Source organism: Centropristis striata, chromosome 12 (genome assembly GCF_030273125.1).
Source record: "Centropristis striata isolate RG_2023a ecotype Rhode Island chromosome 12, C.striata_1.0, whole genome shotgun sequence".
Lineage (NCBI taxonomy): Eukaryota > Metazoa > Chordata > Actinopteri > Perciformes > Serranidae > Centropristis > Centropristis striata.
Window position 1 is genome coordinate 3677533 of NC_081528.1, and position 23078 is coordinate 3700610.

The window sequence follows — 23078 nt, forward strand, 5'->3', positions numbered from 1 at the left end:
TTATTACAAATGGACAAAAAGACATTAAAACATATAAAAGATGTTGCTCACAGTTAGTAACTCTGCACTTTACAGCAGTTCCATTGAATATTTTAGCACCTTTCAGCTTGTTGTTTTTGGTTTTGCAGCCACAAAAAAACAAAAACAGAACAATGAGCTGAAAGGTGCAAAAATGGCAAAAATGGTCATTTGCATAAATAATCACAATGCTCACAAAAACCTCGACTTGCAGATGTGAAAGGTGAAGTTCAGTTCTTTAAACATTAATGGTTATCTTTTAATAAACACTTTACATGAAGTCACATTCAGCAGAGACATTTATAACTTTAATCTTCATCCTAACTGCTTTACTCTGTCAGAGTTCAGCTCAGTGTATCTGTGGTTTCTATGTGGTGCTGTTACTGCTCAGCAGGGACGACAACCAGGAGGATCTGCAAGGTTCTGTTGAAGGAATCTGGGGACACAAAAAAAAACATGTGACACATTATATGTGAGGTAAAATGTTTGATATGTGGCCAAACAAATGAAGGTTTTCTAAATTAAAAAGGTTGTCACAAATGGGATATTATTATAGTCTGACAAAAGCACCATTTTTTTACATGCTCTGCATCACCATAAATTTAAATTTTTGATGGGAGCCACTTCATTAAGATTAATGATCGGAGATGGAACCCATATAAAATCTATGAGAACCAATATACCTTCTAAGCCACATAGGAGGTCAATCTTGGTGTCAAAATATACATTTTCTGGGTCAAGGAATCATTTAAAGCTACTGAGAATATCACTAGATGATTATTTTGATCGAATAGATATGTCCATTTTGTGATTTTATATCAATATACAGTCCTTTAAGAGCTGATATCAAGCCATTTTCCATGGTTTTATTGATAATAACCAAAATCATTAACAAGATAACCATGGAAATGTCTAGATATCAGCTCTTAAATTAAACTCTTAACAGCTATTTTTGTTGTTATCATTATATTTGTCCAAACAAATGTACCTTTAGTTGTACCAAAATGTATATTTTGACACCAAGATTGACCTTCTTCTGGTTTCCATCAAAAATGGGAACTTATGGAGATGGAGAGCATGTGGAAAAAATGTGGTGCTTTTGTCCGACGTGTCCCCAGCAGAGCTATGGAACTATTTAAAAAGTCCATCAAGTAGGATGAAATTAACTGACTTTAGACTATTAAAAGAAAAAGATCCAAACAAAAGACATCAGGAACCCTTAAATATTATATATTTTTAAATTACTATAATAGTAATTTAGAAATGTACGACGGTGTATTCGGGCCAAATATTAAAAAGAATAAATAAATATGGACCCGGAGGAGGAGGGTAATATTTAGAGAAAAATGTAGCAGAGTTACTTACTTAAAGCTCTCTGAAGCCACTTTGGTCTCTGGTTGAAGTGAATGAAGATGTAGTAGGCAGGGAGTCCAGTGAGGGAAATGGCAAACCCGATCCCAGTGTTGACCGGGTCCGAGTACAGAGACAGGAAGACCATGAAGAAACAGGTGAAGCAGAAAATGATGGGGATGAAGAGCGGGACCTGAGGACACATTACAAACAGTATACAGCACTGTATATTAGATACATTACAAACCGTATACAGGACTGTATGTCAGATACATTACAAACCATATACAGCACTGTATGTTAGATACATTACAAACCGTATACGGGACTGTATGTTAGTTACTATACAAACCGTATACCGGACTGTATGTTAGTTACTATACAAACCGTATACGGGACTGTATGTTAGTTACTATACAAACCGTATACGGGACTGTATGTTAGTTACTATACAAACCGTATACGGGACTGTATGTTAGTTACTATACAAACCGTATACGGAACTGTGTGTTAGTTACATTACAAACCGTATACAGGACTGTATGTTAGTTACTATACATACCGCAAACGGGACTGTATGTTAGTTACTATACAAACCATATACAGGACTGTATGTTAGTTACTATACAAACCATATACAGGACTGTATGTTAGTTACATTACAAACCGTATACGGGACTGTATGTTAGTTACTATACAAACCGTATACAGGATACAAAGTCAGATACAAAGATATGCATGCATTTTTTCTGCATATAATATGCATATAATATGAAGAATTGTAGAGTTGTAGAATTGTCAAACACTGACCTTAAAGGGGCGGGGGAGGTCTGGTTTGGTATATCTGAGGTAGATTAAACCCAGAACCACCACACCGATGAACAGCCAGCGCAGGAAGCTCATGAAGTTCAGCAGGCTGTAGATGTCTCCAACAAACAGCTGGAGCATGGTCATAGGGTACTGCACACACACACACACACACACACACACACACACATAAAAGTAGTGAGTTACAATGCTTCATAATACATTACCAGCAGACAATAATTCAACATCTCACAAGAATCCGTGGAATAGCCACGGAATCACTCAAATTTCCGTGAAACTGACACGGATTTTGCTACAATGCAAGTTAATGACAGTCATATCCCGTGGCTATTCCAACATACAAAGTGATTATGTACATTCACTGAGTGAATATTTAGAAAATAAAACATATATTTCTCCCTAGAAATGTGATCAAAATCCATTTCTATGAAGAAACTACGTCAAAATATTGATTTTTTTCACACAAAAAAAACTGTCCGCCATGTTTTTTGTTCTGACCGCCGGGACCTTAAAAGTCACGTGACTTGGAACAAACCAATAGGAAAAAATATCCATGGAATAGCCACGGGATATGACTGTCATTAACTTGCATTGTAGTGAAATCCGTGACAGTTTCACGGAAATTTGAGTGATTCCGTGGCTATTCCACGGATTCCTGTGAGACCAGGTTCCAATAATTAGTATTAATTATGTCATTATAGGTTGTTGCTAGATGTTACAAAGTATTCCTGTTATTTTGAATGGGGGTGTTATTTGTGATATTTCAATTGTTCCTGTTGCAGTGAACTGACCAGTATGAGGACAGCAGCCAGTGGTGTGTGTTTACGGACGTGGATCATAGATAAAACCTCAGGGAGCTGTCCTTCACGAGACGCCACGTAGAACATCCTGTTGGACACACAAACACAGTAAAACTTTAGATAATATAGGCGTAGCCTTGGGCGTAACAATAAGCATGCAGTGTGATGTCATTATGAAGTGAATAGACAGCGGTGAGGCAGCGTCTGTACCTTGATAAGGCGAAGAGGCAGCCGTTCATGGAGCCGTAGCAGGACAGGGCCACAAACACCGGCACCGCCACCGAGAAGTTCCCCAGCAGCTTCTCTGCAAATGTCTGACAGGGAGAAACAGAAAGGGACAATTAGTCACTTCCAAAATCATCTCGGTCCACAATCCACCAACATAAAGATCTCCTCTAGAAATCTGGGAGTCACATTTGACTCAAGCCTTACTTTTGACCCACACATCAGAAAAGTTGTCCAGTCCACCACTTACCTATAGTCCACTATAGACTTGTTTTAATGTAATGCTTTCTATCTCACCACTCCTTTTTACTTCTTTAGTTTTTACTTTTTTACTGCTTTTACCTTTTATTTTCTGTGTATGTGAGAATGTCTTGTGGTTGTTCCTGCTCTGTCTCTAATTGTTTTTGTTTTTAGTGTAAGAATTATTTTTAGCCTGATGGCATCATTCTCCTTGTGATTAACTGCTCTCTGTCCAAGCACTTTGTAAACTGCTGTTTTTAAATGGTGCTATATAAATAAAGTTATTATTATTATTATTATTATTATTAAGAGTAGATTTTGCTTCAGGAGTAGTTCCACAGTTCTGAAATACAAATATCTCATGTTCAGTATCTAGTTTAGCTCCACCATGAAACCACAGACTGTCATTTTTAAATTGCTGGTTAATGAACCGATCAATCAGACAGGAAACAACATGTTTATTATTGGTGAACTTTTATTCTCTCAACTTGAGACAGGCCCGACTACTGGCTGTTTCTCTCTCAAACAAGTACATTTCCCAAAATGTTAGATTCTCCTAGAAGGACATATGAGTTCTCCAGCTATCAGCTTATTGAATTATTGGTTTGTCTTATTAAATTAACTGTAGCTGGTTAGCCGCTGACAGCGCTGCTAGCAGTAATTGTCATAAATGGGTCATAGAGAAGTGGGAGCAAAAGCTGCTTATTATTCATGAAGCCATTCAGTGCTGATTAATCTCAGCTTGTGTGGAAGAGCCTGGACTTTAAAAGAGGAAAAGAATCAGGATTTGTATTGTGCATGGGTTATTGTATTGTTTTATACACTGAAATGATGTCGTCGCTTCACATTATTTCTAAGAAACCTCTATAATGATGCAATACTATTAAGTATGTGTGACTTCTATGGTAAATAATGTTAAATATTCCAACAGGATAATAGGATTATTCTTACTATGTACAGTTATAATTAGGGCTTTATACACTGAACCAGATTTCCACCATGAGATTGAAGAAGACAGTTCTTTTGTTGTCCTTGTTAGATGTTTTTTTTTTTAATACATTTTATTTAATCTTTACAATGTGCCTTTCTACGACAGTGTATTAATTCATGTTGGGGTTATTCTAGGAAAAGTCATTGAATTTCAAGTATACAAAAGATCATTAAGGAGGTTTCCTCGGCTGTTAAACACAGTGGAGGGTCATTTTTGACCCGTAAGATAACTCAAGGGTTAAATGGCTCCTTGGGCTACAACACATGGAGCTGTAATGTTGGAAGGTTGCAGCAGATGGCGCCAGAAATACAAGGATTTGATAATGAATTTGGTTATTATCAGGAAAACCATGTTAAATGTCTAGATATCAGCTCTTAAATTAAACTCTTATCAGCTATTTTTGTTGTTATCATTATATTTGTCCAAACAAATGTACCTTTAGTTGTACCAGACATTAAAATGAACAAGAAATTGAAGAAAGCAAGGGTGGTCTTAAATCTTTTTTTTCTATGACTGTATTTTTTTAATCAATTTTTGTCTAATTTGAGAATTATGTATTATTTATTTGTCATTGTGTGTCTTCTTTAGTCATTTTTACATTTATTTTTGGTAATTTTGTGTCTTTTTGGTAATTTTTACATATTTTTTTTGTCATGTGTCTCCTTTAGTTATTTTTACATTAACTTTTGGTCTTTTTTGGTCATTTTTACAGTTATTTTTGGTCATTTTACATTTATTTTTGGTCATTTGTACATTTATTTATGGTCATTTTGTGTTATTTTTGTGATTTTGTTGTATTTTTTTGGTCATTTTTACAGATCTTTTTGGTCATTTTGTCTTTTTTGGTCATTTTTACAGTTATTTTTGGTCAGTTTGTGTTATTTTGGTAATTCTTTGTCTTTTTTGATAATTTTTACATTTATTTCTGGTTATTTTGTGTGTTTTTTGTCATTCTGTGTCTTGTTTGGTCATTTATCAGCTATTTTTGTTATTATCATCACAATATCATATATTTTACCAAACAAATGTACCTTTAGTTGCACCAGGCATGCAAATGAACAAGAAATTAAAGAAAACAACGGTCTAATAATTTTTTCCCATGACTGTATGTGTTATGCAGTGTAAAATTCCTAATTGTGCCTTGAGGCCAACCTCCTCCAGACAACTTCCCGACAAATGAAGTTTTGAGATGTTAACTTTTTGCCGTCTGTCTGTGAGGAAGGAAGAGCAGCGTGTGATTATTTTATCACATCACACATAAATGCTCTTAACACCTTTCTTAAGGCTCTGCTATCACTCATCAGACACAGGGCAATAACACTAACTGTGTTAGCAAAGATCAGAGATCTCTTAGTGAATGAGAGTCTCCCAGCAGCACTGATAGCCGTCCTCAGTCTGATGAGCAGCCGTGGCTCTTAGTTATTAGTGGATGTCCGTGATGTGATAAGCCTTAAGAGGGCTGGGCTGCAACAATCACATTACCAGCTGCTGGGAAGCCGAGCTGTCAGACACTTTGATAATAATTACACGTTAAGTGCAGGAAGGCAACCGTTGTGCTCACATTAGGAGTTACCACCAGGAGACCTCCGCCTCAAAGTGGTATGCACCGCTAGGGGAGAACTCTGACAGCGAGTTGGTGGTCAGTTTTAAAATGTCTAATTAATAGCTGGGAAACAAGGTGACACTGTTTTTTACTGTCGGGCCAGTGAAGCCTCATGAACTACTTGCTTTATTTTTTGGCCCCACTAGATGGCGCTCTTGGCTTTAAAAAAAAAAAGGCTTCAGCAATGGTAAGTGAGTGTGTTTTCAGCTCTTTGTTGAACAAAGAGTGCCATCTCTTGGGCTCCGTAAATAAAGCAAATGCTTCACGAAGCTTCGTTGTCACAACACTAATAATATGTATCAAAAGTCTGTTATTGGGCCATTCTTAGGCATTTTAAAATTTGACAATTTTTGACAAAAATTGACACACTGTAGTATATTTTTTTTTTCTCCAAATTTATGACATCCTATAATATGGTGATTTTCTGTCATTTCTCACCATATTGTCCTCTAATATGTATCAACAGACATGTTACATCAGTTTTTGACAGTTTTAGGCATTTTCGATCTTCAGGATTTAAAAAAAAATCTACATACGACATACATATGACTTTTTTTTTGTTTTCTCCAGATTTTAGTAGTATAGTATGACTTTTTTTGTTTTATCTAAATTTTGGATATCCGATAATATGATGTTTTCTGTCATTTCTTGATCATTTATGTGATAATATGTAGTGTTGGTACAAGTGAAGCATTCACTTGTGTGCAAATGCTTCGTGAAGCATTTGCTTTATTTTCTGAACCCACTAGATGGCGCTCTTGGTTCATTGAAAAAGGCTTAAGCAATAGTACTCAAGTGTGTTTTTTTTAGCCCTTTGTTTATCATAGAGCTCCATCTAGTGGAGTCAGAAAATAAAGAAAACGGTTCATGAGGCTTCATTGGCACATCACTAACATTTGGCCCAAATACGCCGTCGTTTTTAAACAGAATTTAACCAATAAATAATATTTCTATCTGGGTAATGTCCTTTTAAACCGACACGGAGTATTACTCACCACGGCGACGGCCTCGGAGGCCAGCAGCTCCTCCGCTGACATCACAGTGAAGTACGCCACGTTGGTCAGCACGTAGCAGCACGTCACGATCGCCATGGAGATACAGATCGCTAACGGCACCGTCCTGAAGGCAGCGGGGATAATAACAGAGCTTCAGGTCAGATGTGTCTCTGATTTCCTTTATGCATTGAGATGAAACAGTTTAAAGGAACTGAGCCAACAGATTCCAGTTACAGCTGCATCTCAATACATTAGAATATGATGGAAAAGTCAATTTCTAGTAGTTCAAGTCAAACAGCCCCAACCAGGTATTGAGTCATATACAGTCCTGGAAAAAATATTAGACCACCCCTGTTTTCTTCAGTTTCTTGTTCATTTTAATGTCTGGTACAACTAAAGGTACATTTGTTTGGACAAATATAATAATAACAACAAAAATAGCTGATAAGAGTTTAATTTAAGAGCTGATATCTAGATTTTTTCTATGGTTTTCCTGATAATGATTTTGATTATTATCAAGAATGTTTCCATCACTGTAGATGAAAAATGACCAAAAAAAAACAACAAAATGACAAAAGAAACACACAAAGTAACCAAAAATAACTGTAAAAAATTACCAAAAAGACACAAAATGACCAAAAATAACTGTAAAACTGACCAAAAAAGACAAAAATAACACAAAATGACCAAATATAACTGTAAAAATGACCAAAAATAACTGTAGAAATGACCAAAAAGAGTTTATTTAAGAGCTGATATCTAGACAATTTCCATGGTTTTCTTGATAATAATGATTTATTTGACCTTTGACCCCAAAAACAAAGTTACTACACTCTGGTTTTGCTGTAAAAGGTTCAAATAGTAATGCAGAAACAGAGTGCAGTAACTATAATGTTGTTGTCTTCTTTCAGCTTTTATATTTTGTTTTCAGTGAATAAACATTTTCAAATTGATTTTGTTATTGGTGTATTTTAGACTTCATATCAAAAAGTAATGTTACATTTTAGTCTTAATATAATTCTATCTCACTTTTTTACTGGATCACTATCTAGATAATAATTTCCCTATCAAATAAACTTATAATTTATTTATTTATATCATTCTTGTCTTGTCTGCTTTGGTATTATGTTTAAATTCATTCTGTTCAATGTGCATATTTTTAAGTGTAACTGAATGACAATAAAGTCTGAGTTCATTCAGTACAAAGTATCTGGTTGTACAGTTTGTCTTTCTGTGTTTTTTTCTTTCAGGTTTATCGTGTTCGTTGTCACAAACTCTCTGGCAGCACTTTATTCTGAAACCACACAAGTCTGAAAAATATCCTGAGGGACTAAAAATACATTCCAAACTCTTTAAACATATTGCTCAATTTAACAGATCTGTGTTCCTGTTACACAGATTATGTAATGAAAATGTCATAAACCTGTTTTAAATCATAGTATGGATTCTTCTCTGTTGTTCCAAAAGTCTTCATATATTGATGTTGTATTCTGGAGGGGTTTTTTTAACCATTTTTATCCAGTTTTGATAGGAATAAAATTGAATTTTTGAGCACCAAATGTGTGTAACAAATGGTATCAACCCAAAAATTGCTGCAACAACTTATGGAACATAGTTTGACATGGAAATGGACTTCAAAGGGATACATATTAATGTTATGAACCCCTTATACACCTGCATATGTTTAAATAATTCATCCTAACATGCTTGGGCTCTATATATGCCTTAGATCTTCTAATATCATATAATATCACCATCTTCAGTATACTCCTAAAAATGAGCCAATGAGTAACAAGTTTTAATTAATTATTTATTGATTTATTGAAGCCTATTATGGTAAATAAAGGGTCATAGCATTAGTGGACGTTTTCTAAAGTCCATTTCCATGTTCAACTGTGTCCCAGAAGTTGTTGAAGCAATTTCAGGGTTGATACAATTAGCTACACACATTTGGTGCTCAAAAATGCAATTTTATTCATATCGAGAATGGATAGAAATGGTCAAAAAAGCCTCCAGAATATAACATCAATTTATAAAGACCTTTGGAACAACATAGAAGAATCCATGACCAACTGTTCTGATAGAAACACTTACCTCTCAGGGTTATCCACCTCCTCTGTCAGAAAGTTCAGATAGAACCTGCAGAAGGAAACAGATGATCAATAACCTGTGATTGATTACTGATCACAACTCTGAGAGAACTAAAGTGGAGATAAACACATTTATATACAATAAAACAACTGTGACCACTGACGACTATGCTAGAGGACTGGGCCTGTAAGCGTGTGTGTGCTGTGTATCTGTGAGTGGGTTTCTGTGGTATGTGTGTCTGTGTGTGTGTCTGTCTTTGTGTGTCTGTGTCTGTGTTGGAAACTTACATTTGTTAATTCTGTGTTTTGTGTTAATATTTCAGGTTAACAACCTAACTCGGGTCTAAATAACTTTCTGCCCATCCAGCTAACTACTGGTTAATAGTGTCGGTAGGCTGGTGTGTGTGTGTGTGTGTGTGTGTGTGTGTGTGTGTGTGTGTGTGTGTGTGTGTGTGTGTGTGTGTTGACCATACCTACCACCCAGTGTAGGCATACATCCCGGAGTAGAAGGCCAGCGGCATACCGGACAGCTTCACGTTGTTCAGCTCGAAGGCGTTCTCAAAGTTCCTCGTCTCTCCTGAAAACACACAAACACATAAACACAAACACATAAACACATAAACACATAAACACAAACACATAAACACACTCCAGTTAACCTACTGAAGAACCATATTTGCTCCTAAATGAAGAATGATTGTTACAGCAATAATAGTATCTCAGCAAACAGTTATTGTACAAGACTGGGAATAACCCTAGCATAACAAAAACAATAATAAAAGCCATAAAAGGATTTTCTTTTATTATTTTTTTTGCATAAAACAGCTGAATGGAGCAGTGCCATATAAGTATAATATAGAAAATCTTAGCACATTTACACAGCTTACTGGCATCCTGTTTTTGTCTCACTACAAAACAGAAAAACAGACTTTTTTCCTTCTATTAAACAGAATTGCAGCCCTAGAACTTCAGGAATGTGTTTCACAAGTAAATTACTACATGCAAAGACATAATATTAAAGAACATGTCTGCATCAGCCGAGGTAAACATTCACTTATATCGGATGTGTCGTGATGTTTTATACCAAGGTTATTATAGTTAACGAAAACTAACAAAATAATGAAAACTAGAATTGAAAAAACATTTTCGTTAACTGAAATAAAAACGATAACTAACTGAAACTGTGGTTTTTGTGGTTACAAAACTAACTAAAATTATAGTGAAAATGTCCTTAGTTTTAGTCTTTGTCAACTTTTTTCATACGTAAACCTTTTTGGTTGATATGAAATCTATTTAATCTATCTGGTTTTATGATTTGATCAGACAAAGGAAATTAAGGAAACATTTATTGTGACTTTCTTGAATCTGGCACCCAACAAATACCCCATTACAAAAAACTAAAACTAACACTAAAACTAATAAAAACTAAACTAAAACTAAGCATTTTCCCAAAAAGTAAAAACAAATTAAAACTAGCAAACTCACTCTAAAAACGAATTAAAACTAACTGAATTTAAAAAGAAAAAAAAAAAATCACAACAAAATTAAAACTAAAACTAATGAAAATTCCCAAACTATTATAACCTTTCTTTATACATATTAAAGGGCTGTCCATGGCCTCTCTAACAGCAGCTGTGAGGACACGGTGAGATGCCTGACCGCTGCTTGCTGTGAACATCTGTGTGTCTCTTCCTGTGAAGCTTTGGTTTATATATTTACAGTGAATGATGGCGCGACTCTGATTGTTACAGCTGAGCGTGTGTCAAGTCTGACAATGTTCCTGGACAGCAGAAACAAGGCTGAAACAATAAATGTCCTGTGAACTCTCGGGGCTGTTTGGGGCTCTAGTGTAGGAGATGACCAACAGGGGTTATTAGAGGTGATAATGGTGGTGATTATGATTATGAAGGTGTCTTACCTTTAAAGAGTTGGTACATTCCAGGCACTATGATGATGCCGATAGCCAGCAGCTTGCTGCAGGTCAGGAGGATTTGAATCCTGGCTGTCCATGTCACGCTCATACTGTTCAGGTACATCACAGAAGCTGTAGACACACACAGACATTCATCAGATACTATGGAGGAGATTAAGACACTTTAATGTGCAAACCAGAGTTTTTGTCACATTAGTGTTGGTGTTTTTAACTGTAACTGTGCTCTTTGTGTTGAGTTGCTTAACCCTACCCATACCTTAACCTAACAGCACTGTCTGGCTGGGCATGCCCCGGACCCCCCTAGATGGTTAGGTTTGGTTCAGTACCATATCATTAATTACTTTGATCTGGATCTCCTTTAACTTTATGCTAATTGTAATCAAGGATTAGGACTATTTCATCATACATCATGCATCATAGCTTCTTGTGTGCTAGTGGGGCCCCATGTTGTGCAGAATGCGGTGAATAGAGTTTAACTGGAGGAAGTTTTGAGACAAGAAGGTAAGTTTATCAGTTGTTTTGTGTTGTTAAAGTCAAACAAAATTGGGTAGTTTGCATAAAAATGTAAACTAACGTCATACCTAAAGGATTTGACCAAGAGGTAGCATGTAAATGAAGAAGTATAAGGGGCCGAGGACTGAGCCTTGAGACACTCCACAGGGAAAATGGGAAAGGAGGATTTAAAGTAGCCAATGGTAACACCGAATTTTCTATTCGGAAGATATGAATAAAAACTCTCCCTCTCTCCATTCACAGCAACAGTACACAGCAAAAGCATAAAAATGGAAAATGATTGGCCCTGTCAAACTAACGCCATACCTAAAGGATTTGACCAAGAGGTAGCATGTAAATGAAGAAGTACTCCACAGGGAAAATGGGAAAGGGGGATTGATAGAACCCAACAAACTGTATATGAACAGTTCAAATGAGTCCCAACTCAACCAAAGGCAACAGTAAACAGCAAAAGCATTTTAAAGAAAAAAACAAGAAAATGATTGGCCATGACTTCAAAGGTTCACTGGATAGAGTTTTTAGACAGACAGTTTTTAACAAATGCAAGACAGGAAAGTATGTTTACCAGTTGTTTTGTGTTGTTAAAGTCAAACAAAATTGGGTAATTTGCATAAAAATGTAAACTAACGTAATACCTAAAGGATTTGACCAAGAAGTAGCATGTAAATGAAGAAGTATAAGGGGCCGAGGACTGAGCCTTGAGGCACTCCACAGGAAAAAATGGAAATGGAGGATTTAAAGTAACCAAGGGTTACACAGACATTTCTATTCGGAAGATAATAAAAACACTCTCTCTCTCCATTCACTGTTTTAACACTCACTTTTCTACAAAACATTTGCTTATGATACTTCAGTCCTGATTAATAAGACTTTATTTATTGTACTTTTCTTTCATTGACATAAGTCAATAAAAAAAAAAAAAATGAATGCAGGACATTTTATTGTGAAAGAGTATTTTTTTTTTTTTTACCAATGCTTCTTCCAACATTGCCCTCCTCACAGTTTGTAACATGCACATCTTTACAACAGGACAGAAAGATAATAATCATTGTGATATATAAATATAAATGTGACTGTTATAGATACGTACTGATGCCGATGGCCGTGGCCAGTTTGACAGCCAAAGGTGGGATTTCACAGGGCATGAACAGAGGCTCCAGGATGTACTGACCGAAGGCCAGAGAGATGACCGCCATCGCTGCAGGCCTGGAGACACACACACACACACACACACACACAAAAAAGACAGAAAATTATTAAAAAAGACACAATTATTAAAAAAAGACACAAAATTATAAAAAAAAAGACACAAAATTACAAAAAAAAGTAATTAAAGGGACCTTCCACACACAACACGGTAAAGTGCCATTCATATAAAACTCACATTAAACTTTCATATCAAGGTGGGGGCCACAAAATATGGAGGGCCACCAATTGTGGCCCTCCATATTTTGGAGGCTCCATATTTATTATATTTATGTCACGAGGGCCACAAAATATGTCACAAAATATGTCACGAGGGCCACAATTGGCCCGCGGGCCGCAAGTTTGAGACCCCTGACCTAGGCAGTGTAATTTGAGGTCTGATAATAAAGAAAACTAAAAGGAACTTCGATGTGATCTTTGTCTCATTTTCTCACTCAAGAGCAGTAGTAACTCCACTACAATAGTAATGTAAAGAAAATAAGAATATCATTGAAAATGTATAAATGTTCAGGGAATATCTGTTGAACCAGTTTTCAACCAACTACAAACAACCAAATCCCAATGTGACCGCCAGCTCAGCTCCTTTATGTGTCCATGTAAGTTCTGTTGTAGCAAGTATGATTATTGTGTGTGTGTGTGTGTGTGTGTGTGTGTGTGTGTGTGTGTGGTATCTGATGGGCAGCTATCGGCTGGGCTTCACTAAGAATCAAATAAGGTTGGCTGCTCCCGGCGGCTCGTCTTATGGCTCATCAGAGTTTCCCTCTTCATGATTTCCCAGCAGCCACTGAGCTCCTGGAGCCGGGGAATCTCTCTTTGTCTGCCCTCCTTTTTGTTTTCATTCTCTTCCTCTGTCTCTGTTCATTTCCCATGGTTTCCGTTGAGTCCCTGCAGCCCGAGGCCAGCATAAAATTGGGCAGCTCAGGATCGCCGCTCCACTGTTTATCCTGCCGCCTCGGCTGTGTACATACACATCTGCACACGGAGCGTTTCCCACCTCGCTGGGCTGAACTAAACACACACTCACAAGGTCACAGGCAGCCAGGGCTTTGATACGACTGAAGAGGTAGACTCTGTCACCAGAAACGCTGAAACAAAGACCATGTGCTAGAAACAAACGCTGCTCCATGTCTTTGGAATAAAGAAACTACACAGCTTTCAGAGCAACTTGCCAGTAATCCAAGGGGCAGTTGTTGGGAGTTGAGGCTCATCCTTGTGATGACACAAGATGTGAACATTTACCCTTTTTTGGGCGAATAACCGTATTCGGTAACTTCAGTGGATATCAAAATGGGGTCCCCATGTCTCTCTGTGAGGTCGTAGAACCACATATTTCGAGAAAAAAGTTGCAAGTTTACTCGATTAAAGTGGCAAATCTACAAGAAAAAAAGTGGCAGATTTAAGAGATTTAAAGTGGCAAATCTACAAGAAAAAAAGTGGCAGATTTAAGAGATTTAAAGTGGCAAATCTACAAGAAAAAAAGTGGCAGATTTAAGAGATTTAAAGTGGCAAATCTGCGTGAAATAAGTTGCAGATTTAGGAGAAAAAAAGTGGGGAAAAAACTACTTTTTTCTCCCAGATTCACCACTTTAAATCTCATAAATCTGCCACTTTTTTTCTTGTAGATTTGCCACTTTAATCAAGTAAATTTGCAAAAAAATTTCTCATAGATTTGCCACTTTAATCTCGTCAACTTTTTCACCATTAATTTGAGATTTTTTGGTCATAAATTTGAGATTTGTTTCTCACAAATTTGTAACTTTTTTTACTGTTAATTTGAGATTTTTTTCTCATAAATTTGGATCTTTTTTACCATCAATTTGAGATGTTTTTTTACACATTCTGGCAGTATGTAATATCCTCCAATATTCTCTAGGGTTAAAATTTGGAATTTGCAAGTATTTCAATGAGTGCCCTATTAAGGGTTAATATGAGCCTCTTTGTGCAAGAGGGAAATGTGCAACATTCAATCAGGCTGACAGGTGTCGTTCAGTATAAAGAAAATAGTTCCTACATGAAACTGCTCACAATAAGTCTGTGGATTATTGTGAGTAACTTGGTCATGATTCATGAAAGGGACCTTGCTGTTGAGTTTTTACTGGCGGTTAAAGCAGCAAAAGCAGAGTGTAGAGAGAAAGAAGACATCTATACAGCTTCTTCTTCAGGTTGGTCATATGACAGTTTCCCATTTCTTTATTCAGTCCTTGGCATTTCTATTGATCACTGCACAATCCTTTGAGCTGCATTGGGTGGGTAGTAGGGGGCATTAACATTACATTTACATTAGTCATTTAGCAGACGCTTTTATCCAGAGCAACCTACAGAAAATGGGAAACAATGGAGGTAAAGTACAATAAGAGCCCATTTAATGCTGCAACAGGTGGCCAGTGGAGCTGGATGAGCAGCGGTGTGACATGGAGATTTTGTCTCGTAAGATTCGTGAGTTTTTCCTTTAAATTTGTGCTTTTTTTCTCTTAAATTTGTGATTTTTTTTCTTGTAAATTTGTGATTTTTTTCTCGTAAATTTGTATATTTCTATCTTAAATCTGTGATTTTTTTTTCATATAATTTGTGATTTTTTTCTTATAAATTTGTATTTGTTTCTTTTAAATTTGTATTTCTTACATTTGTGAGTTTTTTCTTGTAAATCCATCCAGAGTCTCTGGAGTTCATCTAGTGACTAAAAGGGGAAACTTGGCTTTTGACCGTTCTTTCTCTTTCTCTTGTGAGTCCTAAAACTCTGCCTGTCTAACTGTATGAGCTTAATATGTCATTGAGATGTTGGGGGTTAACTGACCCTTTAAGGCTCAAATAACAGGTTTTCAGTGAGAGTTATTGCCCAGTCAGATCAGAAAGTGTCACAGTGTGATTCATCGTCCTGATGATGTAGGTGGTTGTTGGGAGCTCAGTGATGTCATGGCTCCTACCCAGTAAGTAAACACACGTAGTGTGTGTGTCATTGACTCCAGTCACAGCTGACTGCACACCAGGCCTCTCTATTGGAGGAAGGCTGGATATGATTGTATGGTGTGACAGCTAACAGGATAGCTAACAGGACAGCCTCTTCCACACTGGATTGGGTCAACACTGCCAAGACAGTTTGTAATTTAATTTGTCAGTGGAGCAAACTTAAACTTAACATGGTTTTCTTAATAATGATTGTGGTTATTATCAAGAATGTTTCCATGACTGTAGATGTAAAAATGATCAAAAAACACACACAAAAAAACACAAAATGACCAAAAACAAATGTAAAAATAACCAAAAAAAACCAACACAAAATGACCAGAAATAAATGTAAAAATTACAAAAAGGACACAAAATTACAACAACAAAAAGACAAAATGACCAAAAATTAATGTAAAAATGACTAAAAAAGACACAAAATGACAAAAAAATTGATGTAAACATAACCAAAATCATTGTCAAGGTCCTATGTTCCCCAGTATGTATTGCTACAGGGGAACATAGGACCCTTTTTGGGAAAAATGGGAAACAGAGGACCTTTTTTCTAAAAAAAAAAGGGGTCCAAGTTTCCCAAGCGTGCGGTTTAGGTGGTCCCTACAACACTGCTTGTCATACATGACATTATTCGGACTAACACGTTTACATGCACTTCATTGTCCAGTTGTAGTCAGATTGAGTCAATACTGACTGTGGTTTGGTTTCTCTCTATCTGTGCTGTCAGCTTGGTGCTGAGCAGGTATCTACAGGGTTTACCTCTGTGCTGCTCTGAACCAGTGCAGTGTGTTGCTCAGAGTGAGTTGTGGGTCATAAAACCAAAGCAATGAAGTGAAAAGTGTAAAAAGCTCCATAACTCTGAAGGGGAAGTGCAGCACTGGGTGATAATTACCTGTGGACTCCTTTCACAGACCCTTTTTCTAACACACTGTCATGTAAAATATTGATGACTTTAGTTTGAAGGTAAACCTGAGGTTACCTGATAGCAATGAGATCAGCCCACAGCCGTATGAAAGCCATCTGGGGCCCGAAGGCTTCCAGTATATATGTGTAATGTCCCCCAGACTTCTTAATACAGGTCCCCAGCTCGGCGTAGGACAGGGCTCCTGCAGGGAGAGAGGACACGTTAGCTCTGTCTCTGCAACAAAAAGCCTCTTCAACTGTCTCACACACAATCTACTGAAATATAGAGGAGTCCCTCTGAGGGCCCCAGCAGCGCCCAGATTCATGACTGTGGGAGCCTTTTCAGGGTCTCAAGCCATAAGAAGAACAGATTTAGGTGGACACATTTTAATTACAAGTTTAGGGAATACAGATTATGGGAGGCAGGAAAGGGGTTAAGGAAGGGTATTCAAATATCTTGTGTCTTTTTAGTTATTTTGTGTCTTTTTTGGTTAATTTGTGGGGGGTTTTGTAATGTTGTGTCTTTTTTTTTGTAATTTTGAGTCTTTTTTTTTGGTAATTTTGAGTCTTTTTTGGTAATTTTGTCTTTTCTTAGTAATTTTGTGTCTTTTTTGGTAATTGTGTGGGTTTTTTAAATAATTGTGTCTTTTTGGTCATTTTGTGTCTTTTTTAGTAATTTTGTGTCTTTTTTAATAATTTAGTGTCTTTTTTGGTAATTCTATGTATTTTTTGGTCATTTTGTGTCTTTTTTGCCATTTTGTGTCTTTTTAAGTAATTTACAGTTTTTTTTTGGTTATTTTGTGTCTTTTTTTAAGTAATTTAGTTTTTCTGTAATTTTGTGTCTTTTTTAAGTAATTTTTTTTTAAGTAACTTTGTGTTTTTTTTGGTCATATTGTGTTTTTTTTGTAATTGTGATTCTTTTTCTGGTCATTTTGTTTTTTTCTGTAATTTTGTGTCTTTTTTAAAGTAATTTTGTGTCTTTTTTTGGTCATTTTGATACTGCCTCCAGCGGCCCCCAGGTAATTTGAGTTGGAGACCCCTGGTTAAAAACTATAACTGCTACGCTTCAACCACGACTCCATTTTTGAGTTTTCAAGTGATTGACAGGGCTCCTGCAGAGAGAGAGGACACGTTAGCTCTGTCTCTGCAACAAAAAGCCTCTTCAACTGTCTCACACACAATCTACTGAAATATAGAGGAGTCCCTCTGAGGGCCCCAGCAGCGCCCAGATTCATGACTGTGGGAGCCTTTTCAGGGTCTCAAGCCATAAGAAGAACAGATTTAGGTGGACACATTTTAATTACAAGTTTAGGGAATACAGATTATGGGAGGCAGGAAAGGGGTTAAGGAAGGGTATTCAAGGATAAGATGCTCGGACCTTTCATTACTGTGCAGAAACGGAGGGATTTAGGGATATTGTTGCAATATATGTTAGAATACACAGATGTGCAACAGCGTTACTGCAGCACGGCATTTCTACCCTGACATTTTAGATCTGATCCCTGCTGGTTTATGCTACAGAGAGGATGTTGGAGGATAGAAAGACACCAGAGACCAGGCTAGCGAAGGATTCAGTGGTTTCAGTGTCTCATACTTGAAGACACTGCTGACTTCTTCCCATGAAACCAGACCACACTGCAAAAAAGGTCTAAAAACAAGATAAAAACACTGAATCTAAGGGAAATGATCTTGCTGCATGGACAGATCATTTCACTTGACAAGATTTCTTAAATTAAGATTGCTAAATCTAGAAATAAGCACGTTGAACACAAAATAAATGAACAAGATAAATTAAAGCTGCAAGCAGCGATGAACTGGCCTGAGCACCTGTCCATTCAGCAAGATAATTTTCCTCAGATTTAGTGTTTTTATCTTGTTTTTACACATCCCTTTTTGAGATGTAAAACAACACTAATTGTTAGTGCTAAAAATGTCAAAATGGACGATGATTTTATTTTATGGTGTTCCACTGGGTTCCGTTCTGGGTCCACAACTTTTTTCATTACATTGCAAAAAAGGTGTGTCTAAAAACAAGATAAAAACACTAAATCAGAGGGAAATGATCTTGCTGCATGGACAGATAATTTACCTTGACAAGATTTCTTAAATTTAGATTATTGAATCTAGAAATAAGCATGTTGAACGCTTAAAATAGGAAATTAACTCTTAAAACAAGATAAATTATCCAATACTTCTAAATCTAAAGTTTTTTTTATCTTGGTAAGAAGTAACTAAAAGTCTTAGAACCACAAGCTGAGGACACAGAGGATCTCTCACATGTGTGCTCCATTATCCAACAATGACCTTGTGTTTTGGCCTCTTGTTTCTCTGGCAGAAGGATTTTTTTTTTTTTAAACCTGGCCCAATTTTTATGCCATTACAGTGTGGAGGAGATCTGAATCATGGGGCGGATCCACAAGTTATTTCTCACTTTTGTGGGGTTTTTATGCTTCATTATTTGCTCATATAGTTGCTGTACAAATAGAGTCATAAATAAAATACAATAAAACACAAAACTACATATTTGTAGCATCCATATTGTTTACACATCATGGCTTCAATCTCCTGAACACACAGAGTTGGAAGAATAAAACCCTCTGAGGGGTCCATGAATGCACCGTTAAGTACGGTGGCCCTGAGAGCTCACAGCTGCAGCTTAAGAAAACATGCAAATACACTAAACACAAGCAAAGCGAGAAAACATCTTCTTCAAATTGACAACACAAGAGCAGCATTTAGAAAACGCTGCAAAGACCAAAGACCCTAAAAAAGTCTTTACTCTTTTTTAAATAATATTGCTAATTATATTGAATGTTCACCAATAATTATGTTTAGTGTGTATTTTGTGCACAGTTTATGTATAAAATATTAATTAAGTTCCCACCCCACCAATTATTATTCTTCAGCTTGTGATTCACACGTTCATATTGAATTCACATACAATAATTCATTATAATTAGCAGTTTTTTGTGCTTATTCTATAAATACTTATACTTACAGTTGCACAGAGTATTCATTTTCTGCACAAAAAAGCATGTTGAACTTTTAAAACTTATTTGGTTCTTACCAAGATAAAAACAACTTATATTTAGAAGAAAAGTTAATTTCTTATTTTCAGCGTTCAACATGCTTATTTCTAGATTTAACAAACTTAATTCAAGAAATCTTGTCAAGTGAAATGATCTGTCCATGCAGCAAGATCATTTCCCTCAGATTTACTGTTTTTATCTGGTTTTTAGACACACCTTTTTGCAGTGTACCCTTAGATGTTATTGCACCAGTGACAAGCTTTTGTAACCTAAAGGTACAAAAGGTACATTTATCATTTTAGGGTATTTTCCTGTCATGTTTTAGCAGTTTTTCACCGTAAAATCTACAAACATTTTTTTACAGTGTATGTAATTAAGATTTTGGGGGTTAAGTGACCCTTTAAGGCTCAAATAACAGGTTTTGACAGTGAGAAAAAATATTTTTTACAAAAGATAAATGCAAAAATTACAGTGATGCTTGTATATGTATTACATTAAATACAGATTACAATGTATTTTACAGTGGAGTAATGTATTTTTCAAAAAGAAAAACTGTAAAAAATACTATTTTGGCTGATTTTTTTATATAATCGACAAGAAAATACTTTATGAATAAAAAACACATTTTTTAAAAAAGAAAAAAGATCTTACCATTAAATATTACAGTATATTTTTGTTAGAGATATGGTGTTTAGTACATTTAACAGTGAGGAAAAAAGTATTTTTTGTAATTAAATACAGATTACAGTGTATTTTACAGTGGAGTAATGTATTTTTCAAAACACAAAACTGTAAAAAAAAATAAAATAAATAAAAAATACTGTTTTGGCTGATTCATTGTTACTGAAACTGAATTAACTCATTTATCATTTTAGGGTATTTTCCTGTCATGGTTTAACAGTTTTTCACCATCAAATCTATGGAATGTTTTTTACAGTGTATGTTACTTAACTTAACTGTTAAATAACTAAATTAATGCAAAAATTACAGTGGTGGCTTGTACGTATATTACATTAAATACATATTACAGTGCATTTTACAGTGGAGTAATGTATTTTTCAAAAAAACTGTAAAAAATAGTGTTTTGGCTGATTTTTTTTTCATTTTTTACTGTATAAATAAAAGGTTTTTCCATCAAAAGAAACATTGTTTTGCCATATAATCGACAAGAAAAATACTTTACAAATGAAAATGCATGAATTAAAGTTGTTTTTTTTAAAACTGTAAAAAAAAAAATGCTTTGTCTTATATATACATTAACAGTGTTCGTTAATAAAACTGAATCAACTCATTTATTATTTTAGGGTATTGTCGTGGTTTAGCAGTTTTTCACCGTAAAATCTACGGAAATTTTTCTTACAGTTTGTGTTATTAAGATTTTGGGGGTTAAGTGACCCTTTAAGGCTCAAATAACAGGTTTTCTGTGAGTTTTTCACCCGAAAATCTTTTTTTTTGTTGACATTTTTTACAGTGTACCAGCTCCTCTCCCCATCCAACAAACTTCTCCATGCTTCCACCTGTGAAACTGTTACAGTGTGACTCACCGAAGAGCGACAGCACGCCGCAGAGGATCCAGACCAGCAGGGACATGCCCACGCTGCCCGAGTGCTTCAGGATCCCTTTGGGGGCGATGAAGATCCCGGCTCCGATGATGGTGCCGATGATGATGGAGATGCCTCGGACCAGGGTCACCTTCTTCCCCAGAGAAACCTTCTTATCGTCCTCGTCCTGCTGCTTCTCCACACTTTTTCCATTCTGGGAAACTTTGTGTCCACTTGTTGTGACATTTCCATCTTTGTGAGTAGATGCAGACCTCTTGGTCATGTTTTAAACACACACTGGACTCGTTCTCCTCCTGGGATCTGATCTGTCCCGATCAGCCTGACTGCTGCAGGCAAAGTTACTAAACTAAACTTCAGGCTTCTGCTCACACACTAACACACACCCTCTCTCTCTCTCTCTCTCTCTCCCTCTCTCTCTCTCTCTCTCTCTCTCTCTCATTGTCATTCATGCCCTGGAGTCCCGCTCTTCACTTCCCCCTGCAAAAAAACATCTACCAAGTATTTTCGACTTATATTTAGCAATAGTATGTTATTTATTTAAGCATTCACATTACTTAACCCTTTGGAGTTTGGGGCTATTTTGTCGGTTTTTGACTCCTTTTCATTCTGCCTGTATGAACCACTTAAACATCTTTACCATGACGTGTTGGTGTCATTGTATTCAGCACAACCTCACCAATCAACATTTTGAAAACAAAAAACACACACACAAAAAAAACACACATAAAACATGAAAAGCAAACCAAAAACACACACAAAAACACACAACATTACAAAAAACACATACAAACACTCAAAACACATCAAAAACATAATAAAAATACAAAAAACACACAAAATTACAAAAAACACACATAAAACGTGAAAAACAAACCATGTGTGTGCGCGTGTGTGTTTGAAGCATGTGTATGCATGTGTGAGGAGTGTGCGTGCTTGCGCGCATGTGTGTGTGTGTATCTGTAACTGTAATCACATCAAAGATCAAAGGCAATCAGATCAAAGCAATCAACAGAATTAACTGACACCTGTTCTGGCACAGTGACAGCAGAGGTAGACAGACTGAAATTTCTGGCCTCGAACAGAAAGCATTTTTGGCAAAACCATAATACCTATCATTGATCCGACTTCACTTTGAGCGTCCTGAGTTCTTCCTGAATGTCTACATATGCTGTTTTTTTTTAAGAAAAATGAAAAAATAGCTTTGTTAGAGCGATCTAAAAAAACTGTTACATCTCCCTTTTTCAGAAATCTTCCTGCGTTTTTAATATGGGAGCCAATGAGGCTGTTGGTGGTGTTGGTGGATCATCTTTGCGTCGTACACCCAAACTATAACTCTGACAGCTTTACCAGAGGATTGTGAGTGAGAAGACAAATTTTCCTACATTTCTATGTATAAATTATTTCTGTAGAGTGGAATACACCGATACACAAGACTTGTGTCTACTGTTTAAAGTTTAAATGGAGTCTCTAGGTGAAATTATGCCGGAGAAGTAGACGTTTAAAAATCTCCAATTATTGTTCTTTTTCGCTCATTTTTTTTTCGGCCATCCCATTCATTTCAATGCAAAATTTTGGGCAGTTTTCAGACATCGCGAAAAATTCGTATTCTGTCGAGAAAAGTAATAGCACACCGATCCCGATCAAACCGCACGTTTTGATATATAATTTGTCCTGCAACTCTTCAAGTTGTAGGAGCGTGCTTCACCCCGACCAAAAATAATGTAAAAATGACAAAAAAAAAAGACACAAAATGACAACAAAAAATAATGATGTAAACATGACCAAAAAAGCCACAAAATAACAAAAAAACACAATATGACCAACAATAACTGTA

At 36.2% G+C, this 23078-nt stretch overlaps 1 protein-coding gene across 1 annotated transcript; it reads right to left on the minus strand.

The window, feature by feature from the left end:
* Window positions 1–151: 151 nt before the first annotated feature.
* Window positions 152–21853, minus strand: slc7a11 (solute carrier family 7 member 11). Its single transcript, XM_059346959.1, has 12 exons — window positions 21227–21853; window positions 16730–16856; window positions 12677–12792; window positions 11059–11184; window positions 9618–9717; window positions 9145–9189; window positions 7051–7174; window positions 3207–3310; window positions 2988–3084; window positions 2179–2328; window positions 1384–1561; window positions 152–454 (listed from the first exon to the last, which is right to left on the minus strand). Exons 1-12 carry the CDS (start codon window positions 21504–21506, stop codon window positions 399–401), a joined length of 1503 nt encoding a protein of 500 aa, XP_059202942.1. The 5' UTR covers window positions 21507–21853; the 3' UTR covers window positions 152–398.
* Between the last annotated feature and the right edge of the window lie 1225 nt (window positions 21854–23078).

What these genes read in the sequence shown, in the direction of transcription:
- slc7a11 (XM_059346959.1), bottom strand. Translation starts at nt 21,506, where the DNA reads ATGACCAAGAGGTCTGCATCTACTCACAAAGATGGAAATGTCACAACA. An exon ending in ATGTATGCCTACACTGGGTG is followed by an intron (nt 9,190 to 9,617) that starts GTAGGTATGGTC and finishes TTCCTTCTGCAG; the next exon opens with GTTCTATCTGAACTTTCTGA. An exon ending in ACCTCCCCCGCCCCTTTAAG is followed by an intron (nt 1,562 to 2,178) that starts GTCAGTGTTTGA and finishes ATGTGTCCTCAG; the next exon opens with GTCCCGCTCTTCATCCCCAT.